The 12,872-nt window shown below is 44.9% G+C and overlaps 1 protein-coding gene across 1 annotated transcript in view; it reads left to right on the top strand.

Annotated features, from left to right (window-relative positions):
- Positions 1-12,872, top strand: part of pgpep1 (pyroglutamyl-peptidase I) — a 31,974-nt gene that overhangs the window by 6,694 nt on the left and 12,408 nt on the right. The window contains exon 2 of the mRNA XM_055658421.1: positions 6,442-6,494. Coding sequence (XP_055514396.1) covers positions 6,442-6,494 — 53 coding nt within the window. The remainder of the gene's footprint in view (positions 1-6,441; positions 6,495-12,872) is intronic.

Genomic DNA, 12,872 nt, shown 5'->3' with positions numbered 1-12,872 from the left:
TCAGCGGGTGAGGCAGCATCTATGGAGAGAAGGAAATAGGTGACATTTTCGGGTCGAGACCCTTCTTCGGACTGATAGCACACCATCCTCGCATCCCGTCAGTTGCCGCAGAAACCCCTGTCCGTACCTCTCACGATGGAGTCTCCCACTACAATGGCCTTGTTTCTATGTTTCTATGTTTCCTTTGCAGATGAGGCGGAATTTCTTTAGTGGCAGGGTGGTGATTCTGTAGAATTCATTGCTGTGTGGAAGGCATCAATGGATATTTTTGAGGCAGGGATTGACAGATTCTTGATTAGTAAGGGTGTTGGGCATTATGGGGAGAAGGCAGGAGAATGGGGTTGAGAGGAAAAGATAAATCAGCCATGATTGGATGGTGGAGTTGACTTAATGGGCTGCATGGCCTAATTCTGCTCCTAAAACATACGAACAGTGACAAGTTTATAAGCAACCCAAACATTGCCTTGGTGTTCTCTTGGTGAGTGTTTGTGGGGGGTTCCTTTGCCTCTGCTGCTCAGTCAAGCTTCTGCATTGTTGACTGGTTGTAACAATTCTCAGATAGAATTAGTGTTTAAGAAGGAACTGCAGATGCTGGAAAATAGAAGGTACACAAAAATGCTGGAGGAACTCGGCGGGTGCAGCAGCATCTATGGAGCGAAGGAAATAGGCAACGTTTCGAGACGAAACGTTGCCTATTTCCTTTGCTCCATAGATGCTGCTGCACCCGCCGAGTTTCTCCAGCATTTTTGTGTACCCTCAGATAGAATTAAGCAGTTCCACAATTGGCTCAATTGATTGATCCCTGCTACAATCAGTAAATATGATTGTGGATTTTTTTTTTTCTTTTCTCATGGGCTCAAACAATTTGTTTCAAAACATAGCTCAGAAATCTGTCTCGAACTTCAGATCATCTGAGGAACAGAGGGAGTTAGATGTGGCCCTTGTGGCTAAGGGGATCAGAGGGTATGGAGAGAAGGCAGGTACGGGATACTGAGTTGGATGATCAGCCATGATCATACTGAATGGCGGTGCAGGCTCGAAGGGCCGAATGGCCTACTCCTGCACCTAATTTCTATGTTTCTATCAGGAGGAGTACCGTGATGTATTGCACAGACCTGACTTTTATTGCATTCCTCTGATTATGAAGTCTCACCTGCAAATTTAGCTCATTTGCTTATGGAAATTGGCTGCGGAGTTCCTGCCCTACAAGTAAGGAGGAAACATAGAAAATAGGTGCAGGGGTAGGCCATTCGGCCCAGCACCGCCATTCAATATGATCATGGCTGATCATCCCCAATCAATACCCCGTTCCTGCGTTTCCCCCATATCCCTTGGCTCTGTTAGCCCTAAGAGCTAAATCTAACTCTCCCTTGAATACATCCAGTGAATTAGCCTCCACTGCCTTCTGTGGCAGAGAATTCCACAGATTCACAACTCTCTTGGTGAAAAAGATTTCGCAGGGTCATAAGAGGGAAATAAGGTAGGAAGGGGACATTAGTTATTCAACCAGTATATCTCTTGCTCTGTTAGCTTGAACAAATGATCGAGTGTTTTGTGCCATATTTCTCACACGCAGAGCCTCCATGAACCATGCCTTTGGAAGAAAACACTTTCCACAACACTAGGGCCTACTCGATGATCTGATGCAGCTATCATCATCGACAAACTTACGTTCTAGACCCTTGAGTTCACAAACTTGAGGGTTGATTTTATTCAGGACCTTTACAATTATTTTTGTTGAGCATGGAAATGCTCTGTTCTGGCTTTTTCTTGCCTCCAGTTCCCTCCGCTCTACTTTCAATCTGAAGAAAGGTCCCTACCCGAAAAGAGACCAAAAAAAAGACCCAATGTGTCGGAAGGAACTGCGGATGCTGGTTTAAACTGAAGATAGCTACAAAAAGCTGGAGGAACTCAGCGGGACAGGCAGAATCTCTGGAGAGAAGGAATGGGTGACGTTTTGGGTCGAGACCCTTCTTCAGACCCATTGCTTCCCTCCAGAGATGCTGCCTGTCCTGTTGAGTTATTTCTGCATTTTGTGTCCATCTTTTAAAAACAAAAGACTTATCCTTTTTCTCCAGAGATGCTGCCTGACCCACAGTGTTACTCCAGCATTGCACACCATCCTGACATGGGAATGTTTTTACCATTCCTTCACTGCTGGGCTGGGTCTGAACCTGGGAACATCTCTCACTGAGAAAGTGCCTGTCCCACGCAGTCTACAGAGGAGGTGGCTCACCACTATCACCTGGAGGGAGGCTAAGGAATGTGTAATAAAATGCTGGCATCGCCAGCAATGCCTGCACTCAATTAAAATAAAAGAACCAAAACAGTTCAAGCCTGCCTGATCCCCGTGAATAACACCTGCAGTGACGAATAAAAATAAATATCTGGAAATGTCGGCAACCTGATACTTGCTGTAAAATCAGCACAAGCCTGGAAGTGTCCTGTGTGATGGAGGTGACAAGGCAGATAAACACCGCTAATCCTATTAGTCCCTTTGTCTGTCTGTCGAGTCCAGACTGCACAACCTTGAGACCAGTATGTACAAGGTTTCATGCCTCAAAATCAGTGTATGGTCTGATTAATAGCCCTGTCCCATGGTACGAGTTCATTCCAAGAGCTCTCCCAAGTTTGCCCTGATTTGAACTCGGAGATTTACGGTAATGGCCACTCATCGGTACACGGGGCTCCCGTGGACATTATTCTTAAACTGTGGCCCTTGGTTCTGGACTCCCCCAACATCGGGAACATGTTTCCTGCCTCTAGCGTGTCCACAAAACGGAGGGACCACCACCAACAGCTGCAGATAAGAATAAGGAGTAAAATAATAAGCCATTTAGAATGGAGACGAGGAAGCACTTTTTCTCACAGAGAGTGGTGAGTCTGTGGAATTCTCTGCCTCAGAGGGCGGTGGAGGCCGGTTCACTGGATGCTTTCAAGAGAGAGCTAGATAGGGCTCTTAAAAATAGCGGAGTCAGGGGATATGGGGAGAAGGCAGGAACGGGGTACTGATTGGCGATGATCAGCCATGATCACATTGAATAGCGGTGCTGGTTCGAAGGGCCAAATGGCCTACTTCTGCACAAATTGTCTATTGTCTCCCACACTCCAAAGCCGTACAGGCTTGTAACTTGATTGACTTGTTAAATGTAAATAAAAATGTTTTTTAATTATCCCTAGTGGGTGTAGGATAGTGTTACTATGCGGGGATCGCTGGTTGGCGCGGACCTGGTGGGCCGAAAGGCCTGTTTCCGCGCTGTATCTTTAAAAAAAAATTTTTTTTAATGAGAGTGTGGCCAGGGTCATGCTGATCTTTGATATTGCCTGCCTTCTTGAGGCAGCACCTCCTGTGAATCCCCTTGATGGCGGGCAGGTCAGCAGCTGTGATGGACCGGGGAAGGAGGACGAAGGAGCTGATCATGGACTTTAGGAGGGCACATCATCCGAGGACGTACACTCAATTGAGTATAAATGGGGATCCTGTGGATAGGGTGATCTGTTTTAAATATCTGGGAGTCCACATCTCTGAGGATATGACATGGTCATCACACGCCTCAGCACTGGTTAGTAAGGCAAGGCAGCGCCTTTACCACCTCAGGCAATTGAGGAAATTCAGAGTGTCTCCGAGGATCCTCCAGTGCTTCTACGCAGCGGCGGTGGAAAGCATCTTGTCCGGGAACATTACCATCTGGTTCGGGAATTGCTCTGCCAAGGACAAGAAGGCTCTGCAGAGAGTAGTGCGTTCGGCCGAACGCACTATGGGAACTTCACTCACCCCCCTGCAGGAGCTATACAACAGGAGGTGCAACTCCAGAAAAAATAAAATCATGGGAGACCCCTTCCACCCCTGCAACGGACTGTTCCAGCTGCTATGGTCAGGCAAACGCCTCCGTGCCATGCAGTGAGAACTTTGAGAATTTGCCTGCAATTCGGACTTGACGCCTTTCTCAGCAGGGACTAACTGTACAGAACGTTTTTTCCTTCTATTATTTATTATGTAAAATAATATGTGTGTTATGATTGTGTTTATAATTTGTTTGGTTGTTTTGTTGTTCCGCGAGCATTGCCACTTTCATTTCACTGCACATCTCGTATGTGTATGTGACAAATAAACTTGACTTGACTCTACTTGACTTGACTTAATGTCTGCGTTTAAACATTCAGAATCTCCAGTCTTATTTTCTTCAAAAAGTCACTCAATGTGGAAACCTTCCTCGACAATTTTTCCATCAAACCACTTCACACTCTTAAAAATCCTCCACTAGGTTGTCCTTTGGTCTTCTCAGAAGAAAGGAATTAGGCAATTCAGCCTTCCCTTTTACATATGTCTATCCATTTCGGATATCGCTGTAAGAAATGAGAGTACCGTGTACCGAGGTGCGGTGAAAAGCCTTTTGTTGCGTGCTTCATTTCTTTAAATTTGCTGGGGATGGGCTAGAATCTTAACTGTTCCAAGTCTTTGAGGGTGAGGATAGAGATTTAATAAGGTCAATGGGAATTATCGGATAGTAAATAAGAGAACTTTGTGAAGCGGTGTGATGCAGTTGAATAATGAGAAAAGACTAGGTAGATGGTTGGTTGATGGGAATGTATAACGTAACTGGGTGAGGATTTTTTTTTCATTGGAACTTTTCATTATCTACATAATTGTCTTCATATTTGCTGTTGTTCAAATATTTCGATCGAGCCATCTAAAGTGTAGATACGTGGATGTGTAGGAAGGAACTGCAGATGCTAGTTTACACCGAAGATAGACACAAAATGCTGGAGTAACTTAGTGGGGACAGGCAGCATCTCTGGAGAGAAGGAATAGTTGACATTTCGGGTCGAGACCCTTTTTCAGACAATCACCCATTCCTTCTGTCCAGAGATGCTACTAGTCCCCGCTGAGTTACTCCAGCATTTTATGTCCATCTTGCATAATGCATACTGTAGATACAATGCTCAACTAAAGGGCCTGTCCCACTTGGGCGACCTAATCGGCGAGTTCTGGCGAGTTTGCCCACGACTTGTACTCGTAGCATGGTCGACATGAGGTCGTAGGAGGTCTTCGTAACTCTCCTTCATGCTCACGGCCTCAGCTAGGTTGCAGCGTTTTTTTTCTTCAATATGTTAAAAAAATGCCCGCGAGTAAAAAAAGGTCGCCATGGAAAAAATCAATACATTTTTTACTCGTAGGTTTAGTCGTAGTAGGTCGGTATGTTAGTCGTAGGTAATTGAGGGTAGTCAAAGGTAATCGTAGATAGTCTTCATCATAGTCGAAGGAGATCGAAGGAGGTCGGCTTCACTCTCCACTATTCGGTGTCCAATTTTCCCGAAGCTCGTCGTATCTGGTCTTCAACATAGTCGAAGGAGGTCTTCAACATGTCATTTTTTCGGACTCTTCTAAATTTGCCAATTAGGTCGCCCAAGTGGGACAGCCCCTTTACATGCATCAAATTCTTTTGCCTGATATTTAAAAATGAGGGATTGGTTATGCATTTGTGTATTGGCCAATACCAATTAAGTGTTTGCATTGTAGCAGAAGACGTCCCAATTTGAATAAAGCAAGCTCAGATAAGCAAATATGTAATACATGAGCAGGTAATTGTTTTAGTGATGTTGATCAATGGAAATTAATTGGCCTCGGGCATTGAATTCCTCTTTTCATCATTTGGATAAATATCATGGAACCTTTTGGGGCCCATGTAAAGCACTGGTCAGACCACCTTTGGAGAATTGTGATCAGTTTTGGGCCCCATACCTGAGCAGGATTGGGTTAACGCATGATGAGCGTTTGACGGCTCCGGGCCTGTCCTCGCCAAAGTTTAGAAGGATGAAGGGGCATCTCATTGCAAGTTACAGAATAATGAAAGGCCTGCATAGAGTGAGTGTGGGAGAGGATGTTTCCACTAGTGGGAGAGCCTCAGAATAAAAGGATGTACCTTTAGAAAGGAGACGAGGAGGAATTTATTTTACCAAAGGATAGTGAATCTGTGGAAGATATAGAAGGCCGTGCAAGCCATGTCATTGGGTATTTTAAAGTAGAGAATGACGGGTTCTTGATTAATAAGGGTGTCAAAGGTTATGGGGTGAAGACGGGAGAATGGGGTTGAGAGTGAAAGATAGACTCGATGGACCGAATGGCCTAATTGTACTCCTATGAATTGTGACCATCAAAGGCCCGGCTTTCTTTAGCATCTTGGGTACAAAATCTCTGGCAGTTTAGCGCTCCCTAGAGTAACAGCACTATATGTTGCCCTGTCTGGGTTCAAGCTATAGGAGACTTGAACCGTGAGCTCTTTAACTCATGGCTGATACTTAATGCAAGTTAGGACATCGCTCAAAATAGTGAGCAGTTTGTACAACTGTGTTGTATCAGTAATGTTCAGAGACTGAGTCTAAGGCAATGTGTTATCGCTGGCTGTTCTTTGTAATGTTGAAACCCCTCTGTTATTTCAGGTTTTGGTCCCTTTGGGGGGCACCCTACCAACGCGAGTTGGGTCGCTGTGCAGGTAAGAGGACTTTCACTTGCTTCCTTCTTCTTCTTCTTTCGTGTCGTGGCTTGCACAGCCTAAAGTTGTTGGACAACTTGTTCTATTTGATCTTCCGTTTGTGCATGTCGAGTTGATTGCATTAGTCGAAACAGGGCGGACCACGTGAAGGTTGCAATCTTCCACCCACTTGCTTCCTTTAGATCATTTTACTTGCCTTGCCAACTGCTTGTCATTTCATTGATACCGGAGAATGTTGCGTGTTTTACTATTAACTTGTACAGGTGTCCATAAGAATATCATGTCGTGCCCTGCGGGTAAAACTCCCTCTACACATTTGTTCCACGCAGTTCCAGTACAGGGACAGCAGTGGTTCCGGAGTGTGAATTTCCTTCATCACTGGCTTTACGTACATCTAGACCAACAGTCTATTTTACGAACGTCCTTTAATTCTGAGGCTGGGACCTCTAGTCCTAGACTCTCCCACTAGTGGAATCACCTTCTCCACATCCACTCTATCCAAGCCTTTCAGTTTTCGGTAAGTTTCAATGAGGTCCCCCCCCCTCATGCTTCTAAACTCCAGCAAGTCGAGGCCCAGTGCCGTCAAACGCTCATCATAAGTGAACCCACTCATTCCTGGGATCATTCTTGTAAAACCTCCTCTGGATCCTCTCCAGATGCCAGAGTGCTGGTATCACAGTGCGGATGGTTACCGGTGACAACATTAACACGGCTCGTGCAATTGCTACAAAATGCGGCATTTTACAAGCGGGCGATGACTTTCTGTGTTTGGAGGGTAAACAGTTCAACAAACGCATTCGCAATGCAAAAGGAGAGATTGAGCAAGAACGGATAGACATAATCTGGCCCAGGCTGCGTGTCCTTGCAAGATCATCACCCACATCCTTCCTCAGATATGGGGCCCAAAACTGCTCACAATATTCCAAATGTGGCCTGACCAGCACATTATAGAGCCTCAGCATTGCATCCCTGTTTTTGTATACAAGCCGCCCTTGAAATAAATGCGAGCATTGCATTTGCTTTCTTTTTCTTCCCGTTGAAAGATACTCCTTGTTTGGCAAAATATCCCCGGTAACGTCTACGATCTACACATGAGGTAGATGGCAGCGTTTGTTGTTAACTAGAACAGCCTCATCAGAAGACCTAAGTTAGACACAAAAAGCTGGAGTAACTCAACCAGTCAGGCAGCAACTCTGGAATGAAGGAATACGTGACGTTTTGGGTTGAGACCCTTCTTCACACTGAGAAGAAGTATCTAAAAATCATTGTGGGTTTAAACCAGCACCTGCAGTTCCTTCCTACACATTTCATGAGAAGGCCTTGCAGCTTTGGTGAACCCCTGCCTTTGCCCAAGGTCGAGCAGGTCATTTTGACAGGCTATTCCTGCACAGTATTTTCTATCCCGGGGTGGGGAACCTGCGGCCTTCTAGGCCAATAAGTGCGGCCTTTTGAATGAATTCAAATTTTATAGAACAAATCCTTTTATTTTTATTAATATGGTTTTGTTTGTCTTTTGTTATTTTTATTTTAACCTTAAAATGAACGTATTTAAAATACCAAAGAGTAAAAGAAAATTCAACAAAATAATCCTCCCCGACTGACGGCCACAATTAAAACATTAGTAAGTCATGAGGGCTATTTTAACAAAATAATGTACATTTTGAAGTATATCTAATTGAACTTTCTTGGATGTGGCCTTATTAGATTACAGCTAACTTAATGTGGCATTCCAACATGAAAAGGTTTATATAGCATGTTTAAATCAACTCGCGCTGAAACCAAAGTGCTTTACATAAAATAAATAATTCCGTACATCTATAGAAAAAATTTTCAAAAGAAAAATGACACAACACATTGTAGAATTCAACGTGAACGTCCCCCCCACAACAGAATCAGAATTTTCCACTGTGGGGAAACGCACCAGAAAGTTTAGACCTCTTCTTCTGTGACCACCCGAGGTCGGGGCCTATTTGTGGCCTCTGCAGCCAGTCCGATGTTTTCAGGCCCTCTTGCCGGGAAGCTGGAACTCCGGCGTCGGGTGAACACTCCCCAGCGGCTTGGAAGTAGCATGGTTTGCCACATTGTAGGTGCTACATTCAAGCGCTTGCTGCAATCTTCCATTTCTTTGAACCATACCATTCTAACAGTATTCAGTGAAGATCGATTTTAAAAACATTTTTATAGCCTTCGGATATGCCAACGCACTTTGCAATGAATGCACTGTTTAATTTAGTCTGGTTTCATTTATTATTGTTACATGTACCGAGTAACAGTGAACCGTTTTTTGTTGCGTTCTATCCAGTCAGTGAAAAGTCTACACATGATTACAATCGAGCCGTCCACAGTGTACAGAAACAGGATAAAGGGTCAAACATTTAGTGGACGATAAACTGAATTAAAGTCTGATTTAAAGATAGTTCGAGGGTCCCCCATGAGATAGATGGAAGCTCAGGACCGCTCTCTTGTTGGTGAGTGGATGGTGCCATTGCCTGATAACTAGAGCCAGGATTTTGCCATAAATGCCAGGTGCCTTTTCGTGCCTTTTTAGATGATTTCAGGAAGATAATGCCCTTTTCACAATTGAGCGCCTAAATCATGAAAAGGCCATTATCTTCCTGAAATCATCAAAAAGGCACGAAATGCCTACATCAGCCTTTTTTTTTTGCCATTTTAACATAACTTACAAGAAAATTTACACCACAGGGGCGAAACCCGGCTGTAAGTGGGTGTGAAGTGGTGATTTGGAGAGGGGTGCGTGGGAAAGGTTCCAGTCAAAGATCTTATAGCGAAGCTGGGCTATAAGATCTTTGGTTCCAGTCTTTGCAGACTGGAGTCATGCTTTAAGTAGGTGTGAAGTGGTGATTGGGGCGGAGTAGGTGGGGAAGGATCTAGTCTGTTCAAACTGGAGTCAAGCTGTGAGTAGGTGTGAAGTGTTGGTTGGGGATGGGGTGTGGGGGTACCAGGGTTAAGTTTCTGTTTATCAAACCTGCAGTAGAACTCGTTCAGGTCATTGGTCAGCTGACGATTGTCCAAGGAGAAGGGGGGGGGGGGTTCCACTTGTAGCTTGTGATTACTTGCAAGCCCTTCCACACTGAAGAAGAGTCATTTGCTGAGAACTTGCTCCTCAACTTCCCACAGTACTTTTCTTGGCAGCTCTGATTCCTCTTCTCAGATTGTACTTGGCCTGCCTGTAGAGGTCTGCATCCCCAGCTCCTGTAAGATCAGAATCAGAATCAGAATCAATTTAATTGTCATTTGGACCCCTGGAGGTCCAAACGAAATGCCGTTTCTGCAGCCATACAATACACACAAATAGACCCCAGACACATCTTAATTACATTTAACATAAACATCCATCACTTGGAGGCGTATCCTCACTGCACTTCCCACAGAGTACATAGCCCCCGGCTGGTGATGGCGATTTTCCTTGCAGGTCGCTCTTGATGTTGGAGCCCCCTGCGCTCGCAAAGTCTCAGCTGTGTAGCTCTTGGCCTGCCTGTAGAAGGTCTGCATCCCCCCCAGCTCCTGTAAGATCTACCTCTGCAAGCGTCAAAATGCACGGTGAGGTGAGTCGACACCTGGGCTAGTACCCCGGTCTCGTTCCTGTTGGAGGCCTCTCCCCTGCCGGCGGCCTCAACGACGACTGAGGCCCCGACTATAAAAAGGTCGGGCGGCAAAGTCCGCCACGGTGAGGGTGAGTCGACACCTGAGTCCCCGGTCTCTTCCTGTTGGAGGCCGTCTCCTCGTCAACGACGATCTGTACATCCCCCCAAAAACCCCACAAAAAATAATAAAAACGGAACGCAGGCTGCAGAGGCCGCTTTGCCGCGGATCTACCTCTGAGCGTCAAAATGCCTAAAGTCTAGTCAACGATCTGTAAAAAACGGAACGATTTGGCGAGAGTGTACGGGAGTGATATATTCTCTACAGACAACTGTGTGCTGTTTTGCAAAGCATGTGAGAAAGCAATGAATTATGAGAAGAAATATTTCGTCTCCCAGCATGTACAGACAGCTAAATACAAGTCGACGGCAGAGAAACTGAAGGTAGGAAATACGCACAACATTTACTGCTGGCTCCAGTCCCAAATCTGAGTTTCCGAGTGATCTGGGCAGAACATTCATTGATGCTGGGATTCCACTGTGGAATTTGGAAAACAAATCTCTCAGCATTTTTTTTTAGAGAAATACACAGAGGAACATATACCGAGCAAGTCATCATTACGGAAAAATAATGTTGACAGAAACTTCAACATTGTTGTGCAGAAAATTAGAGATGAAGTTGCACGCAACAAAATATGGGTCTCAATAGACGAGACGACCGATGCTGTGGGGAGATATGTTGCCAATGTGGTCATCGGTACACTGGAGGCAGGTCAACCATCAAAGGAGTATTTCTTGACATTGGAAGTATTGGAGAAGTCAAAGAGCACAACTATTACTGTTGGTTACATCTTCACTTGTTATACTTTGTACTTAAAGTTCCAGGCGATGTAGGTAAAGACACAAGGAAAATGATACAATGATCAGCCATGATCACATTGAATGATGGTGCTGGCTCAAAGGGCCGAATGGCCTACTCCAGAATTTTGTGTCTATCTTCCGTTTAAACCTATTGTCTATTGTCTATAACAGCTGGGAGGAAACTGTCCCTGAATCTGGAGGTGTGCGTTTTCAAAGTTCTGTACCTCTTGCCTGATGGGAGAGGGGAGAAGAGGGAGTGACCAGGGCGAGGCTGGTCCTTGATGATGCTGGTGGTCTCGCCGAGGCAGTGCAGATAGAGTCAATGGAAGGCGGGTTGGTTTGCGTGATGGTCTGGGCTATGTCCTACAGCCCGTTGCAAAGTTGAAAGGCACAAAGTGCTAGAGTAACTCAGTGGTGCAGTGCAGAGGTTGGTGAGCGCGATGGTCTGTACTACAGAAAACATGGCAGCCAAATTGCACCCAGCAAGTTCCACAAACTCTGGTGATTACTGATTTGTAAAAGATACAACAAGATCCTCCTTTATATCTACAAAGCCCTCAATTGGCTTGCCCCCACCTACATCAAAAGTCTGCTCACCCACCACTCCACCTCCAGGTCCCTCAGATCGGCCGACTTGGGGTTACTGAACATCCCGCGGTCTAGGCATAAGCTCAGGGGCGAACGCACCTTTGCGGTTGCAGCTCCTAGACTGTGGAACAGCATCCCTCTTCCCATCAGAACTGCCCCCTCCATCGACTCCTTTAAGTCGAGACTTAAAACTCATCTCTACTCCCAAGCCTTTCTTGACGTCCTCTGAGCGAGGGCTATATGTATGTAGTGATGTTTGTATTTAATCTAGTTTGTTTGTTATACTATTCTTATACCAATGTAAAGCACTTTGGCCAATGAGAGTTGTTTTTTAAATGTGCTATAGAAAATGACTTGACTTGATAAAAGGTCACTTGGATAATTTGCCTACTTTAAAAACCATGGGGTTATTTTTGCCCATCACTGATGGCAGACATGGCTTCAGTTCAGTGCATCATGTAAAATATAGTAAAGTCAGCCTCTGTGGGACTCCCTCAACATTTTTGCCCCTCACCTTGAAGCTATGCCATCTTATATTTGTTTTTTCCATCCTGGAGAAAATGCCTACCCTATTTATGCCTCATAATTTTATACACTGCAATCAGATTTAAATTTCAACCCGAAACATCACCCATTCCTTCTCTCCAGAGATGCTGCCTGTCCCGCTGAGTTACCCCAGCATTCTGTGTCTATCTTCGGTGTAAACCAGCATCTGCAGTTCCTTCCTACACATCCATGTATCGACACTGTAGATGGCTCGATCGAAATATTTGAAGGACCGCAAATATGAAGACAATTATGTAGATAATGAAAAGCGGAAATACCGGCTGCAATCAAAAAAATCTTCCTCATCCAATTGCGTTATACATTCTGTTTAAACCAGCATCTGCAGTTCCTCCTTACATATTTAAAGTTATTAAATTGCTACCAAAGATCGACAAATACCGGAGAAACTCAGCGGGTGAGGCAGCATCTATGGAGCGAAGGAATAGTCTCGGAAGGATCTCGACCCGAAAGGTCACCTATTACTTCGCTCCATAGATGCTGCCTCACCCTTAAGGGTCTCGACCCGAAACGTCACCTATTCCTTCGCTCCATAGATGCTGCCTCACCCGCTGAGTTTCTCCAGCATTTTTGGCTACCTTTGATTTTTCCAGCATCTGCAGTTCTTTCTTAGACAAATTGCTACCGAATGTCTTCTAAGATTCTAACTGCAACAAGTACCTATCAGAGTCGCAGAACTGGAGTAGGTTGTTGCCACTAGTTGTACAGAACTTTTGTCTTTTTAAAAAAATATATCTATTTTTATTGCAAAGAGCTTTCTCTG

This window comes from Leucoraja erinacea, chromosome 29 (assembly GCF_028641065.1).
Source record: "Leucoraja erinacea ecotype New England chromosome 29, Leri_hhj_1, whole genome shotgun sequence".
Classification (NCBI taxonomy): domain Eukaryota; kingdom Metazoa; phylum Chordata; class Chondrichthyes; order Rajiformes; family Rajidae; genus Leucoraja; species Leucoraja erinaceus.
The sequence above is the reverse complement of the archived record's forward strand: the minus strand, read 5'-3'. Positions and strand labels throughout refer to the sequence as shown.